The sequence below is a fragment of the Oryzias latipes genome, chromosome 2 (genome assembly GCF_002234675.1).
Source record: "Oryzias latipes chromosome 2, ASM223467v1".
In the NCBI taxonomy this organism is placed as follows: Eukaryota; Metazoa; Chordata; class Actinopteri; order Beloniformes; family Adrianichthyidae; genus Oryzias; species Oryzias latipes.
This window is the reverse complement of record NC_019860.2, coordinates 2200102-2212944: the sequence shown is the minus strand read 5'-3', so window position 1 is coordinate 2212944 and position 12843 is coordinate 2200102. Positions and strand designations below refer to the sequence as shown.

The window sequence follows — 12843 nt, the reverse complement described above, 5'->3', positions numbered from 1 at the left end:
ACCTATTCTCCGCTGTACTCGCTGTGTTGTAAACATCTCCGCTGACACGGGGTCACAAACTGTGTGGTAGAGCGTCATATCGGTCATTAAACACCATGAATGACGACAGGCTGATCACAGAGGTCCAGAACCACCAAATCCTTTATGATACTCCACATGCTTTCTGCAAGGATAACAAAAAAAAGAACAGAGGCTGGGCTGCAGCCGCACTGCAGCCATCCTTAACCAATGTGAGTCACCTGCCGTAGCTAGATGCCGGCACCGGAGCCGGACTGGATGCGGTGTGAGCCCACAGGGTGAGGGGACGTTCACGTCGGCATGGTTGGACCTCGTTTGGTCCGCACCACTTTGTCCCGGATGATCAGCTCACTTGCAAATGAGAATTCATACAACCTTTTATTTGTGAATGTGACTGGCTACTTGGCAACCAATCCAAATCTCAACACTGACACATGGCACAAGTTTACACAAAGTCTAAACACAGCAACATTCGTGCTTCAAATGATCTCAATTAAAGTGTTGGAGCTAAAAAAAACAAAACTGGTGCGTCAATGTAACCCTTGTGTTGTTTTAGGCATTTTACCATTGGGAGTTGGGTCATCTAGACCAGTGTTTTTCAACCTTTTTTGAGCCACGGCACACTTTAACCTTGACAAAAATCCCGCGGCACACCAGCATCCAAAAAAAAAAAAAAAACAGAAATTCATGGTCTGTATTGATCGACAGCCCCCCCCCCGCCCGCAATCTCACGTGCACTTTTGTGATAATTGTGGCCGGAAAAGCAGGAAGTTGTGGCTGTTTTTTCTAAATGATGAAATGAAAGTTAAATTAGAAAATTTAGAAACTGTTTGTTTGTTGTGGTTTCAAGGCGTTTCGCAAGGACGACTCATTGTGCGCTGGGACACTGGCCCTTTAAGCCAATGCATCATGGGAGATGTAGTGTGAAAACTGCCGAAAATTTGCAGAAAGACTCGCGTCTCTGAGCTTCATTGTATTGTCCACTTGTTTCACGGTCTGACACCGGACTCTGTGGAAAGTTACACCGCTAAAGACGAGCTTTAGCTGGTATTTTTGTTAGAACTGAGCGACTTTATGAGCAGAATCAGAACAAGGAAGTGAAGACTTTAAGCACTTCTGATTGGTCAGACTGATGACATGTGATTAAGCCTTCAAGAATGATTGGTGGAGACAGTTAAAGGGGCGGGACTTTTCCGCAAACTGTCATAGCTGCAGGTAAACCGCGGTACAGTCATTCTTATCAAAATTTCTTTAATAGAATTAAATAAACACAAAGAAAAAGTAATTTTAAGATCTTTTATATTCCTAACTACTCAGTGTTTTATCAGGGCCTGTTTGGATGAACAAAGAGCTGATTTCCTGGAGATGGGAAATGTTTTTAGATCAGTGAATGATTAATGAGGGCAATTTCCCACGGCACACTTGACCATCTCCCACGGCACACTGGTTGAAAAACACTGCACTAGACCCACTAGACAGTGCTCTGAACCTTTTTTCTTCAATGATTTGTGATCTTCACTGGTGTCCATGGATTACATGAAATCTTTCCACCTTTATCCACCTTTGTCATGGTAGGGAGAACACGTCAATGTAAGGGTGGGGTCATCTGGACCCCATAGGATAACACAAGGGTTAAAAGGAAAGCTGCTCTTTTTGAGCTGCAGATGTGACAAATGATGTGATGTGATAAAAATGTAACCCTGTCCAGTTAGAAACCAAAAATAGAGCAATTTGTAAGGATTTAATGCAAATTGAGCCCAAAATCCTGAACAAAAGGAGTCGTTTTTGCTACGATAAGATGCTTCTCGAATTCTAATATTGGTAATCCTGCGATCGTATCTAAAGCTACGCTCGCATTTGACTCAAGAACGCCCAATCATTTAGGCCACGCCGTTCACAATAGACAAGCCGGGCACAAAACGTAAACATTTCTTTCTCCTCTGTGATCAATTTTCAAACGGTTGGTACTTCCGTGTTCTGCAAAGGGCACTATCTACACGTCTCTACCAAATCCGAGTCCTTGATTGGTCAAAGTTCGACCTGGTTTAACTTTGAAGTGTCACGATTTTTGTACGCAGAGCCCGAAAACGGTCTAAAAAATGTGCGTGGCTACTCGTGAGCGCATGTTCACAAAGACTTTTCATTGGAAGTTGTTACTTGAAAACGTGTTTCCGAGGGCGATGTGAATGGAGCTTCAGGCGCAGCACAGAGAACAGGATTGTCCAAAGTCGGATCCTCAGGATCCAACACCCTACTGGTTTTCCAGATGTTCCTGCTCTGCAAACTGCTGGAAGGTAACTGAGGAAGATCTGGAAGACCAGGGTTGAGTAGCCTTAGGGATGGACAACTCTGGGCCTCGTTGGCCGGTGTGTCTGCACGACTTCCACATGTCCAACTCGTGATTACTTGGTTCATGTATGTTGGAAAAGGTGCAGGAATGCTGTCCTGGAGTTGCCCATTCATGAATTCCAAAAAAAGGACATCAACAGATCAATCAATGCACAGAACCGAAGTCGTCTGTAGTATTGAAGAGTTCGGGAAGATGCAAAAGTTTGTAACAACTTGGTTGGTTTGACTTTAAACCCGTTGGACGCCTTCGTCTTACTTGTTCTTTCCATCCAATTTCTTCAACCTCTTGACCTCAACAGGCTGAGAGGACCACCCGCTCTGCACGGCTCTAACTTCGTATGACCCTTACGTCTTCTCCAAAGGTTCAAAAAAGAACAACTTTATCCCTTGTGCAGCAAAATGTTGAGGAATTGATCCGGACCAAATTAAGCAGACTGGGTTCTGACCAACGAACTTTTCCAGTCTGAACACACCCTTCCTCATTGGTACATACTAGTACATAAAGGTCTTATATCTGTGTTAGGAATAATTAGAAACAGAATAGTTAGAAACTCCCTTTTACTTTCCTTACACTAACTTTTACTTTTTTATTACACTAATGGTTTAAACTTGATTCATTATGTATTATCATCTCAAAATTATATTACATTTGAAGAAAGTACAACCAAGAGTATTGTCTCATAGCATTCCTCCTCCTCCCTTTTTCAATTTTGTGTGTGCTGGTGTATGTGCTCTGGCAAATGTCTGTGAGAACCTCAGAGAGATCTGACACTTGAAGCTCCCTGACCTTCGAGCACCTAGCCTGCAACAATCTGTGGGTGTGATTTTCACACAAGTGTACATCGGATGATCTTCTGAATTTGCAAATACAGGGTTTTATATACCAAGCCCATTCCCTGTTTTCTTTGTTCGGACTTTGATGCAGCAACCTGTTCATCTGTCTGTAACCCTTCTTACAAATCTGTGCTTCTTGTGCGGTGTAAAACTGCCACTAAAGCTAAGTATTGTCTCTGAGTCATTATTCATTCATTTTTGTGTGCAGGAAACTGAAAGGGAACGAACCTAAAAACATTCCTATTTTACAGTCCTGTTGAGAGAAAATCAGTTTCCTCACAATCTGTCATCGTATTAACCCCTGTGCTATCTTAGATGACCCCACCCTTACATTGACGTGTTCTCCCTACCATGACAAAGTTGGATAAAGGTTCACAGCACTGTCTAGTGGGTCTAGATGACCCAACTCCCAATGTTAAAGTGCCTAGGATAGCACAAGGGTTAAGGTGCACACATATGGACCAAATGTCGACTTTGGCTGGAAAAAGCACAGCGTCTGTAATCAGCAGTGCCTTGGAAAACTGCTGAATCCACTTGGAGACGATCAAACGGCGGGATTTCTGCCGCTGCCACGAGTCGTCAAAGCGACAGAGGCCGCTCTTTTGTGAAGTAAAAACTAAAAACGAGCGCTCGGGTGTGAAATTTCTTTTCAATTCCAACAGAGGGTTTCATTCAACTTGCGTCCTTCTTGGGTCATTAAACGCACAAATTGTTCCACGCGTTTGGCGGAGGGGGCGAAGGCAGAAACACATCTGCGAAACATCTTTTTCTCCTCTCTTTGAGGTCTGTGAGAATCCTGCCCCGCCTCCAGGAGCTGTAGAGTGGAATACATCATTCCGCACATCCGTCACTCCCCAATCGGGTCTCGTTTTTAGCATTCCTTGGTTTCCACTCATTTGTATTCCCGCTAAAACACGCTGCTGGCCGTGTCGTAGTCCTTGCTGACATGAGAGGTGCTCGGGAGCGACTTGAGGTACTCCATATGCCTCCTGGCGTCCTCCTGGTTGTGTTTGATATAGTAGACGATGTAGGCCGTCACCATGAAGAACCAGCAGAACATAGCCACGAACATGGCCACGTCGGTGGTCTTGTGGTGGAAGTTGCAGAAGTTGATCCCGGAGTCCAGGACCTGGATCACCGGCTGGCCCACGTACTCCTCCCGCACGGAGGTGAAGCAGCTGACCTCGTTGACGGTCTCTGGGTCCAGCCTGAGCTCCCGCAGGACCTCCTGCAGGGAGCATTCGCAGTGCCAGGGGTTTTGGGAGAGGCGGACCTGGGCGTGGAGTTTGGTGAAGGTGTCCCTGGGGAGGCGGCTCAACTGGTTGTTGGACAGGTCCAGGCTCCTCAGGCTGTCTGCGACGCCGGCAAAGGCGCCGTCCTCCACGCTCTCCAGGGAGTTGTGCGACAGGTCCAGCTCCCTGAGGCGGCGGAGGTCCGCCAAGGCCTCCTTGGGTACGCGCCGGATACGGTTTGATGACAGCAGGAGAACGACGGTGTCCTTCGGCAGCTCTGACGGGATGCTCTCCAGGTTGCGCGAGGTGCACTGCACCACCACGCCGTTCCTCTCCGTGCAGTGACAGACCTTGGGGCAGGCGCGGGCCCCGACCCACAGAAGCAGACCCAAAAGAAGAAGAGAGCCGGTGGGAGGGCGTCGCACGGATGGGACGAACATTCGGGAAGCCCCCATCAGCGGGCGAGGAACTCAGACGGCGGGTTGGAGTTACCAGACAGTGAATGCATCACTTCACCTGAAAGCGCAGAAGGTCTCTGACAAAGGAGCGCATCATTTCTCTTAATGCCAAAAACCCCGCCACTGACGAGACGAGGAGCGTCGGTCAAGAGGCGCAGCGTCCGCACCGACTTTGAGGAACCTGCAACCCAAACAGACGAAAAGGTAAGATCGTAAAAGTTCCAACACCCCCCTTTCCCTACCAAAGGGTTGGGGGCGGGTAAAGTTCAACATTATCATAATAATGACACGTTTCCGTACGGTTCCACTCTGACAAGCCATTAAGGAAGGGGAGGGTCATGAATATGAAGCGATGAACTTTGCTGAACGCCGATTTGTGGTTGGAGGGAAAGAAAAGTGGAGATGAACGGCGATGAGTGAAGGTCAGCAAAGTTAACGGACCTTTCACAGAACAATCCAAATCAAATACGTTAAAAATTGAATGAAACAAAAAGATCAAATCCAGTAAAATTCTAAAATGACACAATTTATGCAATTTATGTCATATTTAAACTTATTTTATCCTTTATAATAAAAAAAAAACAACATAGATATTTCTAAACAAAAAAATGTATATATTTTTAAGGCAGCAGGTTGACGAAAATGTATAAAAGTTAGTTTTATTGTTGTTTTTTAGAGCCGGAACCCACCTGGTCGCCTCGCTGCGGACGTCTCCGCTGATCGCCGCGGGTTTCTGGAGCGGCGTCCCGGCGTCCCGTCAGCCGTACATAGGTCCCTTCTCCGCCGCTGGAGCCGCAGCCTCTCCGGGAGCTCCGGATCCAGCTGTTTGACCGCGCGGGGCGGCTCTGCAGCAGAGGGGTGGCGCGCGCGCATACGTCCGTGTGTGTCTGTGAGCGCGCGCGCGAGTCAGGGTAAACGTGACAACGTTTAAGATTTTTTGAATTAAGAAAAAAAGGAAAGCAAACGTAAAATTCAAAAATAAAAGTATACAACTTCATGTGATTAGAGAGATGTATGGAAGACCCCAAGTGCCTCAACTAAAACAAAATTATTAATTTGAAATACAGAAAAACCCATACAAATCACAAGGTAAAAACATTAAATATACAGGTTTTTCAATGGTATTTTTTATCTTCACTTTTTTTTGTATTAAACAGAAATTACAGTATTAATAGTGAAGTTGAAATTACTATTTAGTTGGGCGGAGCTTTGAATTAGGGCCATCCCAAAAATTTATATAATAATAATAATACGAGATTAAAGTTGTAAATTTACAAGAAAAAAATTCAAAAATTCGCGATTTTTTTCTTGTAAATTTCCAATATGTGGAACACAGGGGTGAAAAGTAATATTACGGGGTGAAAGGCTCTGTAGCAGTGGTGCTATACCCACAAGTGCAAGTGCATCTCTGAGCGTATGTGGATGTGTCAGGGTGAACAAGTTCGCTACACACTTAAAAAAAAAACGGAACCAGAAACGGAAAAAAATCATAAAGTAAGTATAAGTTGAGCGGAGCTTTCAATTAGGACGGAGTATTAGGGCCATCAGAAAAAGAAGACTAAGTAATTTAATGAGATTAAAGTTGTTAATGTACTTTTAAAAAGTTGTATATACGTATTTATTCTTGTAATTTAACAGTGATGACTTTTTTCTTGCACATTTGTCATTGTAGTTTTATTTAAAGAAAAATTCTGAAAAAGATAAAACAAATAACATTTTTGGTTTAGTCTAAATCAATTTTCTTAATTTAATCAATTACCACAGGTTTGGTGAAAAAAGAAGGCAAAACTTGATATTAATTTTGACTTTAGGGACGTGCTGTCCGTACTTTTAAAGAAATATTTGTTTATAAAAGATTCCTTTCTTTTTTATTGATGTTTTTAAAAAGTTTAGTTCACATTTGTTCTAGTGTTTATACATTACAAAAATACAATAAAATATCTTTTGACTTTAAAATAAAACAAAATGAAAAACATCTTGAATACATCAAAATTAATCAGAAACCAAATAGAATAGAAAAATGAAGTATTATACATTTGTAGTTTTTTCTACACACAATAAAACTGTAAATGAAGGATTTTCGCTTATCTTTTAGTAATTTAACCCTTCAGTAGCCACTGACCCCACATCTAACTTTCCCAATCCCAATCAGCTGTTTACAATAACGTAAGAATGACCCTCCCATTAGCTTAGTTCTCGTTCTAAATTGTCTCATGTTTCTAAGTATTTTTAGCTCTGAACTTTTGGATTTAAAACAAATAACTAGAGTTATGACACACATTTGTTGCCGCTACTCGCATGATCATCGTCTGAAAACATAAAAATGTATCGATTTCTACGACTTTCCCTGAATGCAAAATTCGTTTTATTGATTTCTGTATTTCTCGGACCACATGTTGCTCCGGAGTACAAGTTGTATCAAATAGAAAATGCATAATTAAGAAGAACAATTCATATTTTTTATATGGTGTTCATGCGGGACTGTCGCTACCCAATGCTAGCACATGTACTCTCAGTAGGAAGAGTCTTGTTGCAAAATGTCGTGGCGGTACAAGTCTTGAAAATCTTCCTACCGCCTTTTTTTCACAGCTCTATTCAAAAATATGAAAGACTTAGAATTCGTCATAGAAGTCCAGCCAGGCAAAAACCGCGATTATTGATTGCTTGTCCATGATCTATTCTTAAACGGTTTATACTTGCGTTTTGAGAAGGACGGTAAATTCACGGCACTACTAAATCAGAGTCCTTGATTGGTCATAGTTCAAGTGGTTTAACTTTCAACACGCATTCAGCGGACGAATGTTCTGTACGTAGAAGCAAAAGACTGACTTAAAAACTTATGTAGCTAAATGTATGGAAACATTTCTGTAGCATAACTAAAAAACAAAATCAGAAATGCTTTTTCTTTTGCAAAATGAAGCTGCATCAAATGACTCAAAATTAAAATGTAAAATCAATACTTCAAAATGCTTTTTTAATTTTCTTCTTCAACACTGCTTATTTTGTTACATAACTGTAGCGAAAATGCAGAGAGGGGATTGCATTTGCATTTTCACATCCACCCTGCGAATAGAGTCGCATAACTCAATCCTATTTAGCCTTTCCAGAGGGAAGGCGGGGCGATGACGTCATACGTGTTGGTGCAACCAGCAAACGTTTAGCATGGTGAAAGCTGTTGATGGGGCTCCAGCTGTCCTCGAACAGCAAAATCAGCCCCAAGCTGCAGGAGACTATCTTCTAAATGTGCTTTTATTACTGTCATGATTATTATTAACCCTTGTGCTATCTTAGATGACCCCACCCTTACATTGATGTGTTGGACGTCTTTGTCTTACTTGTTCTTTCCATCCAACTTTTTCAACCTCTTGACCTCAACAGGCTGAAATGACCACCCGCTCTGCACGGATCTAACTACGTATGACCCTTACTTCTTCTCCAAAGGTTAAAAAAATAACAACTTTAAGGTGCTTCACCCTTGTGCTATCCTATTGGGTCCAGATGACCCCACCCTTACATTGACGTGTTCTTCCTACCCTGACAAAGGTGGATAAAGGTGGAAAGATTTCATGTAATCCATGGACACCAGTGAAGATCACAAATCATTGAAGAAAAAAGGTTCAGAGCACTGTCTAGTGGGTCTAGATGACCCAACTCCCAACGTTAAAGTGCCTAGGATAGGACAAGGGCTAACAAAGGGAGCGATCAGAGGTGCTTTACTTTAAAACAAAAACATAAAAGGTCAAAGCTGTTGGGACCCACCAATTAGTACCAAAACTATCTACCGTAACTCTTAAACCATTTACGCACTTAACATAATTCCCGCCCAACGGCACTTATTTTCGAGTCAAAATCAGCTGATTTACGTTGACCGCGTAAACGGTTGAAGCGCTACGGTAGGTCAAAGAATGTGTGTTATTTAGGGTTACGGGTCTGCTCGCTCATGTTTTTTTAAATCTATGCAGTCAGTGCTTTTTTCTTGGCTGCAAGGACCTGTAAGAAGGGTTAGCATTAGGCTAATACATGCTAAAACATTAGCCGTGGAGGAACTCCAAACTCCAAAATGCAGCAATGAGCATCTTGGATGTAAACATGTGGGAATTACATCAGCCTTTATTTCGTCTGGACACCACTGGAAACACAAATTCATGTGATGGTTTAGAGTTTTTCAGGTCTGTGTAGCAGCACTTCCGTCTTTGGCGATCTGGAGTTTCGGAACGCGGGGCTTCGCGGGAGCGCGAGGCCAAGGCGGCTGCCGGTCCGAAGACAAAGCTACTCCGGGGGGAAGTTTCGACGATCCGTGGTGCTTCCGAAGGAAGACCACACAGGCGGTAATGGTGCTTTATAGTCCCGAGAAGCTGTGTACAATCATCACAAAGCCCTCTTCTCTGCCGCTAACACAAGGCTACAAGCCTGGCCGCCCTGTTCCTAGCATGTCTGTGTCTCATAGCAGCACACGGAGATATCAATGACATCATCGCCCCGCCTCCCCTCAGGAAATGCTGATTGGACTTGATATATGCAACACCTTTCACAGGGTGGATGTGAAAATGCAAATGCAATCCCCTCTTTGCATTTTTGCTTTCACTATGTAACAAAATAAGAAAAATCAACTTTATGTCAACTTATGTCAACTTTTCATTTGAAGTGGTCACTAGAACGCACATTTCCAAGTCAGGTGGGAATGTTTGCGCAACATCTGAACAATTGTGTAGCTAGCTGTAGAATAAAGAACATGCTAGCAAGTCAACCTGACTCTTTATATCACTAAAAATCACAAAATCCGTTGAGTTCTTCATCACCAAACCTGATGTAAGACGGAGCAGCACTTCTTCTTTGTGTTGGTATCAGTAGAAAATACTAATACACAGACATTTACGGCGCCATCTATTTATTTCTCAAAAATCACCTATAAGTCGCACCCGTCCGAACTACGCAAAATATAAAAAATGCAGTGCTCAGAATTTATATTCTTTGTGGAATTGTTGCGTAAAATGATGTTTCTTTGGGGTCTTTGTTGGCTTGATTTCTATTTCTAAACTTTTAAACTTTTACCTGGAACTTGAGTGTTTTTTTTAACTACTCGTCCCTCTGGAGTGTTTGGAACAGGCCCCTCACAAACCGGAGCACTGACTGGACAAGAACTTGACGCAATCAACCAATTTTCTTTGCACTAGAGCTGGTTTCAAAGTGGCAATGGAAACAAAGCGGTGTATCCCTCCCGCAGCTCCTGGCGAAACGCCATCATCAGATCCCATTTTGATCAGAAGCCCCCCCCCCCCCCTCGCCGGATCGCATGAATATGGACGGGCGCTGATCCAGCTGGAGCTTCGTCAGCAAAAGGCGGAGTGGCTCATGAGATGGAGGCAGCAGATCGCCTCCTCTCCTGTCGTCACGTCAACTTGTTACTTGTTACAGATGACATTGAGCATTGGCGCTACCCACCCCCCACCCCCCTTTGGGTGGGTGTCGACTGACCTCTCTGAGGCCCCATGTTTGATTCTGTAAAGCCTGGCTGTCATTGCTCATTCAAAGTCATGTTGGATTCCAGGCTGCAGGTGGAGGACGACGACCCCCCCCCCCACCCCCACCCCCCCATCCACTCCACTGCGGGGGTTTAAATCTACATCTTCATCATCGCTCTGACATCATTCCTCTGCGTTGCTGTGAAGGTTGTGAGGGGACAGCGCCGCCGCTGACGGCGTTGAGCTGCTCCAACTGGAATGGCGAGCCAGCCAGGGTCCAGGCAGAGGATCCTCCAACAAACAGGAGGGTGGGTGTTGGGAATCAGTGTTTGCTGGTTTTTGGAGCAGTTAGCAGCTCAAAAAACGTCCAAAACAGGTTTTGGAGCTGCTAACTGCTCATCTTTTTTTGTTGACATTTTTATCAAAAACAATAAAAATTTACGACCATTTTGGCAAATTGTGACCTGAAAGACATTTCATCTACATTATATTTGAACATTAAATGTATTCTCTGCTTTTATGGTACCTAAATGAACACATTACAAACATTTTTATGTTTACCGTCATTTTGATAATTTGCAGTTTTAATTTTGTCTATTTTTTTTTTTTTACCTTTTTGGACACAAAGAAAAAAACATTAAAGAAACTAGATTTTTTCCAGCAATGCTGTGACCTTTGTGCTTTGATCTTTGCACTTTCAACTTTTAGCTTTGATCTTTTCTGCTTTTTTTATTGTCTTTTCATCTTTGTCCTTTGATCTCTGCCATTTGATCTTTGTGCTTTTATTTATTTATTTTTCTGCTTTGATTTCTGCGTTTTGATCCTTACACTTTGATTTTTTTGTTTGATATTGGATTTCTGCCCTTTGATCTTCTCACTTTAATGCTTATACTTTCATTTTTGAGCATTGATTTTTGCACTTTGATCTTTGTGTTTTGGTTATACAAATACTGATATGAGCCTATTGAAACTCGGGTTATAGAAATTGAATTGAATGTCTTTGATGTTAGCGATTTGATTTTAGTGCTTTTATCGTTGTCTTTTGAAAACTTTCAAATGAGCATTTTTACTCTTTAATAAGTAAGGTGGTTAAAAAATTACTTTTTACTTTTTTTACCCTTTTATTATGAAGTCTATTTTTTTTATTTGATGAACTGTTATGGATTTCTGTGAATCATTTAAAATATCAGAATTCCTAAAATCGTACTTTCAAAACAGTTACATTAAACTGTAAAGTATTTTAAAGGAAATGTTACATAAGTCATGAATTGTACTTAGAGCCACAAATAGAGTTTCAGTTACTTGAATAAAACATCTCAAGTTGAAGTCAAAGGCACAGAAGGTCAGCAGGAACTCCCATCACAGCCTCTTATTTCTAGCAATTGCATCATTAATGCTTATCTTTCCATTGGCGCGCTCTAACCTTGGCCAAATGTATCTCAGATGGAGCCATGAGAGATTCTTTCTGGAGAAAGTGTGGAATTCTGTTTTTTTCACCTTAAGTCCTGTGACAGAAAGGTTCAGCAGAAGCTGCAGAAGTCTGAACAGTCTATCAACCTTCATTTAAAGCAAAGAAAGTTTAATTACCATTAATTGTATGGAACTCCTCAAGTGTCATTACGGTTTTTCAAAAGTTTTGTGATTTTTATTTTTATATTTTGGAAAAGTAAAAAACAAAAAAAAGATTCTTTTTTTTCAAATTTTCATTCACAAAATCATTCTTATAATTCAACCCTCCCATTCAGGTAATTCCGGAATGAAAGTTTGATATTATCTCATCCCCCAAAATTTAGAAAGTTTCTTCTGAAAAATCATCAGAGATGGAAATATTTCTCCTCTTACCAACTTTCTTTGGTTTATTGTCTACACCAACTGTATAAAGCTTGTTGACAGGATTTCATCGTGGTAAACAATTCAATTTCTCTGTATTTTTCTCTAAAAACCCATTGAAAATATGTTTAAACGTAATGATTTAATCCAAGCTTATTTAGTCGTATGACGTCAAACAAGGCGCCATGTATTAAAAGCACCAAAACATTTAACCCCTGTGCTATCTTAGATGACCCCACCCTTACTTTGACGTGTTCTCCCTACCATGACAAAGGTGGATAAAGGTGGAAAGATTTCATGTAATCCATGGACACCAGCGAAGATCACAAATCATTGAAGAAAAAAGGTTCAGCACACTGTCTAGTGGGTCTAGATGACCCAACTCCCAATGGTAAAGTGCCTAGGATAGCACAAGGGTTACAATAGCTACTAATAAATAAAATTGATAAGTAAAAGTTTGTGTCATAAAAACACGGACTATCAACAGCATAGCAGTGAAAGGAAACTGTGTTTACTTAAGATGGAGCGCAGAGGAAGGAAGTATAAAGAGAATATAAGTGGTCCTAAAATAGAGCCCTGTGGAACCCCAAACCAGACATGCCCACGTTCATCTGCCAAATAGCTCTATCAGGAAAAAAACAAAAACAAAAAACAAACCAA

At 41.9% G+C, this 12843-nt stretch overlaps 1 protein-coding gene across 1 annotated transcript; it reads right to left on the bottom strand.

Annotated features, from left to right (window-relative positions):
• Window positions 1-3969: 3969 nt before the first annotated feature.
• Window positions 3970-4922, bottom strand: LOC101171554 (leucine-rich repeat-containing protein 3-like). Its single transcript, XM_004066381.3, has one exon. It carries the CDS (start codon window positions 4886-4888, stop codon window positions 4109-4111), a length of 780 nt encoding a protein of 259 aa, XP_004066429.2. The 5' UTR covers window positions 4889-4922; the 3' UTR covers window positions 3970-4108.
• Between the last annotated feature and the right edge of the window lie 7921 nt (window positions 4923-12843).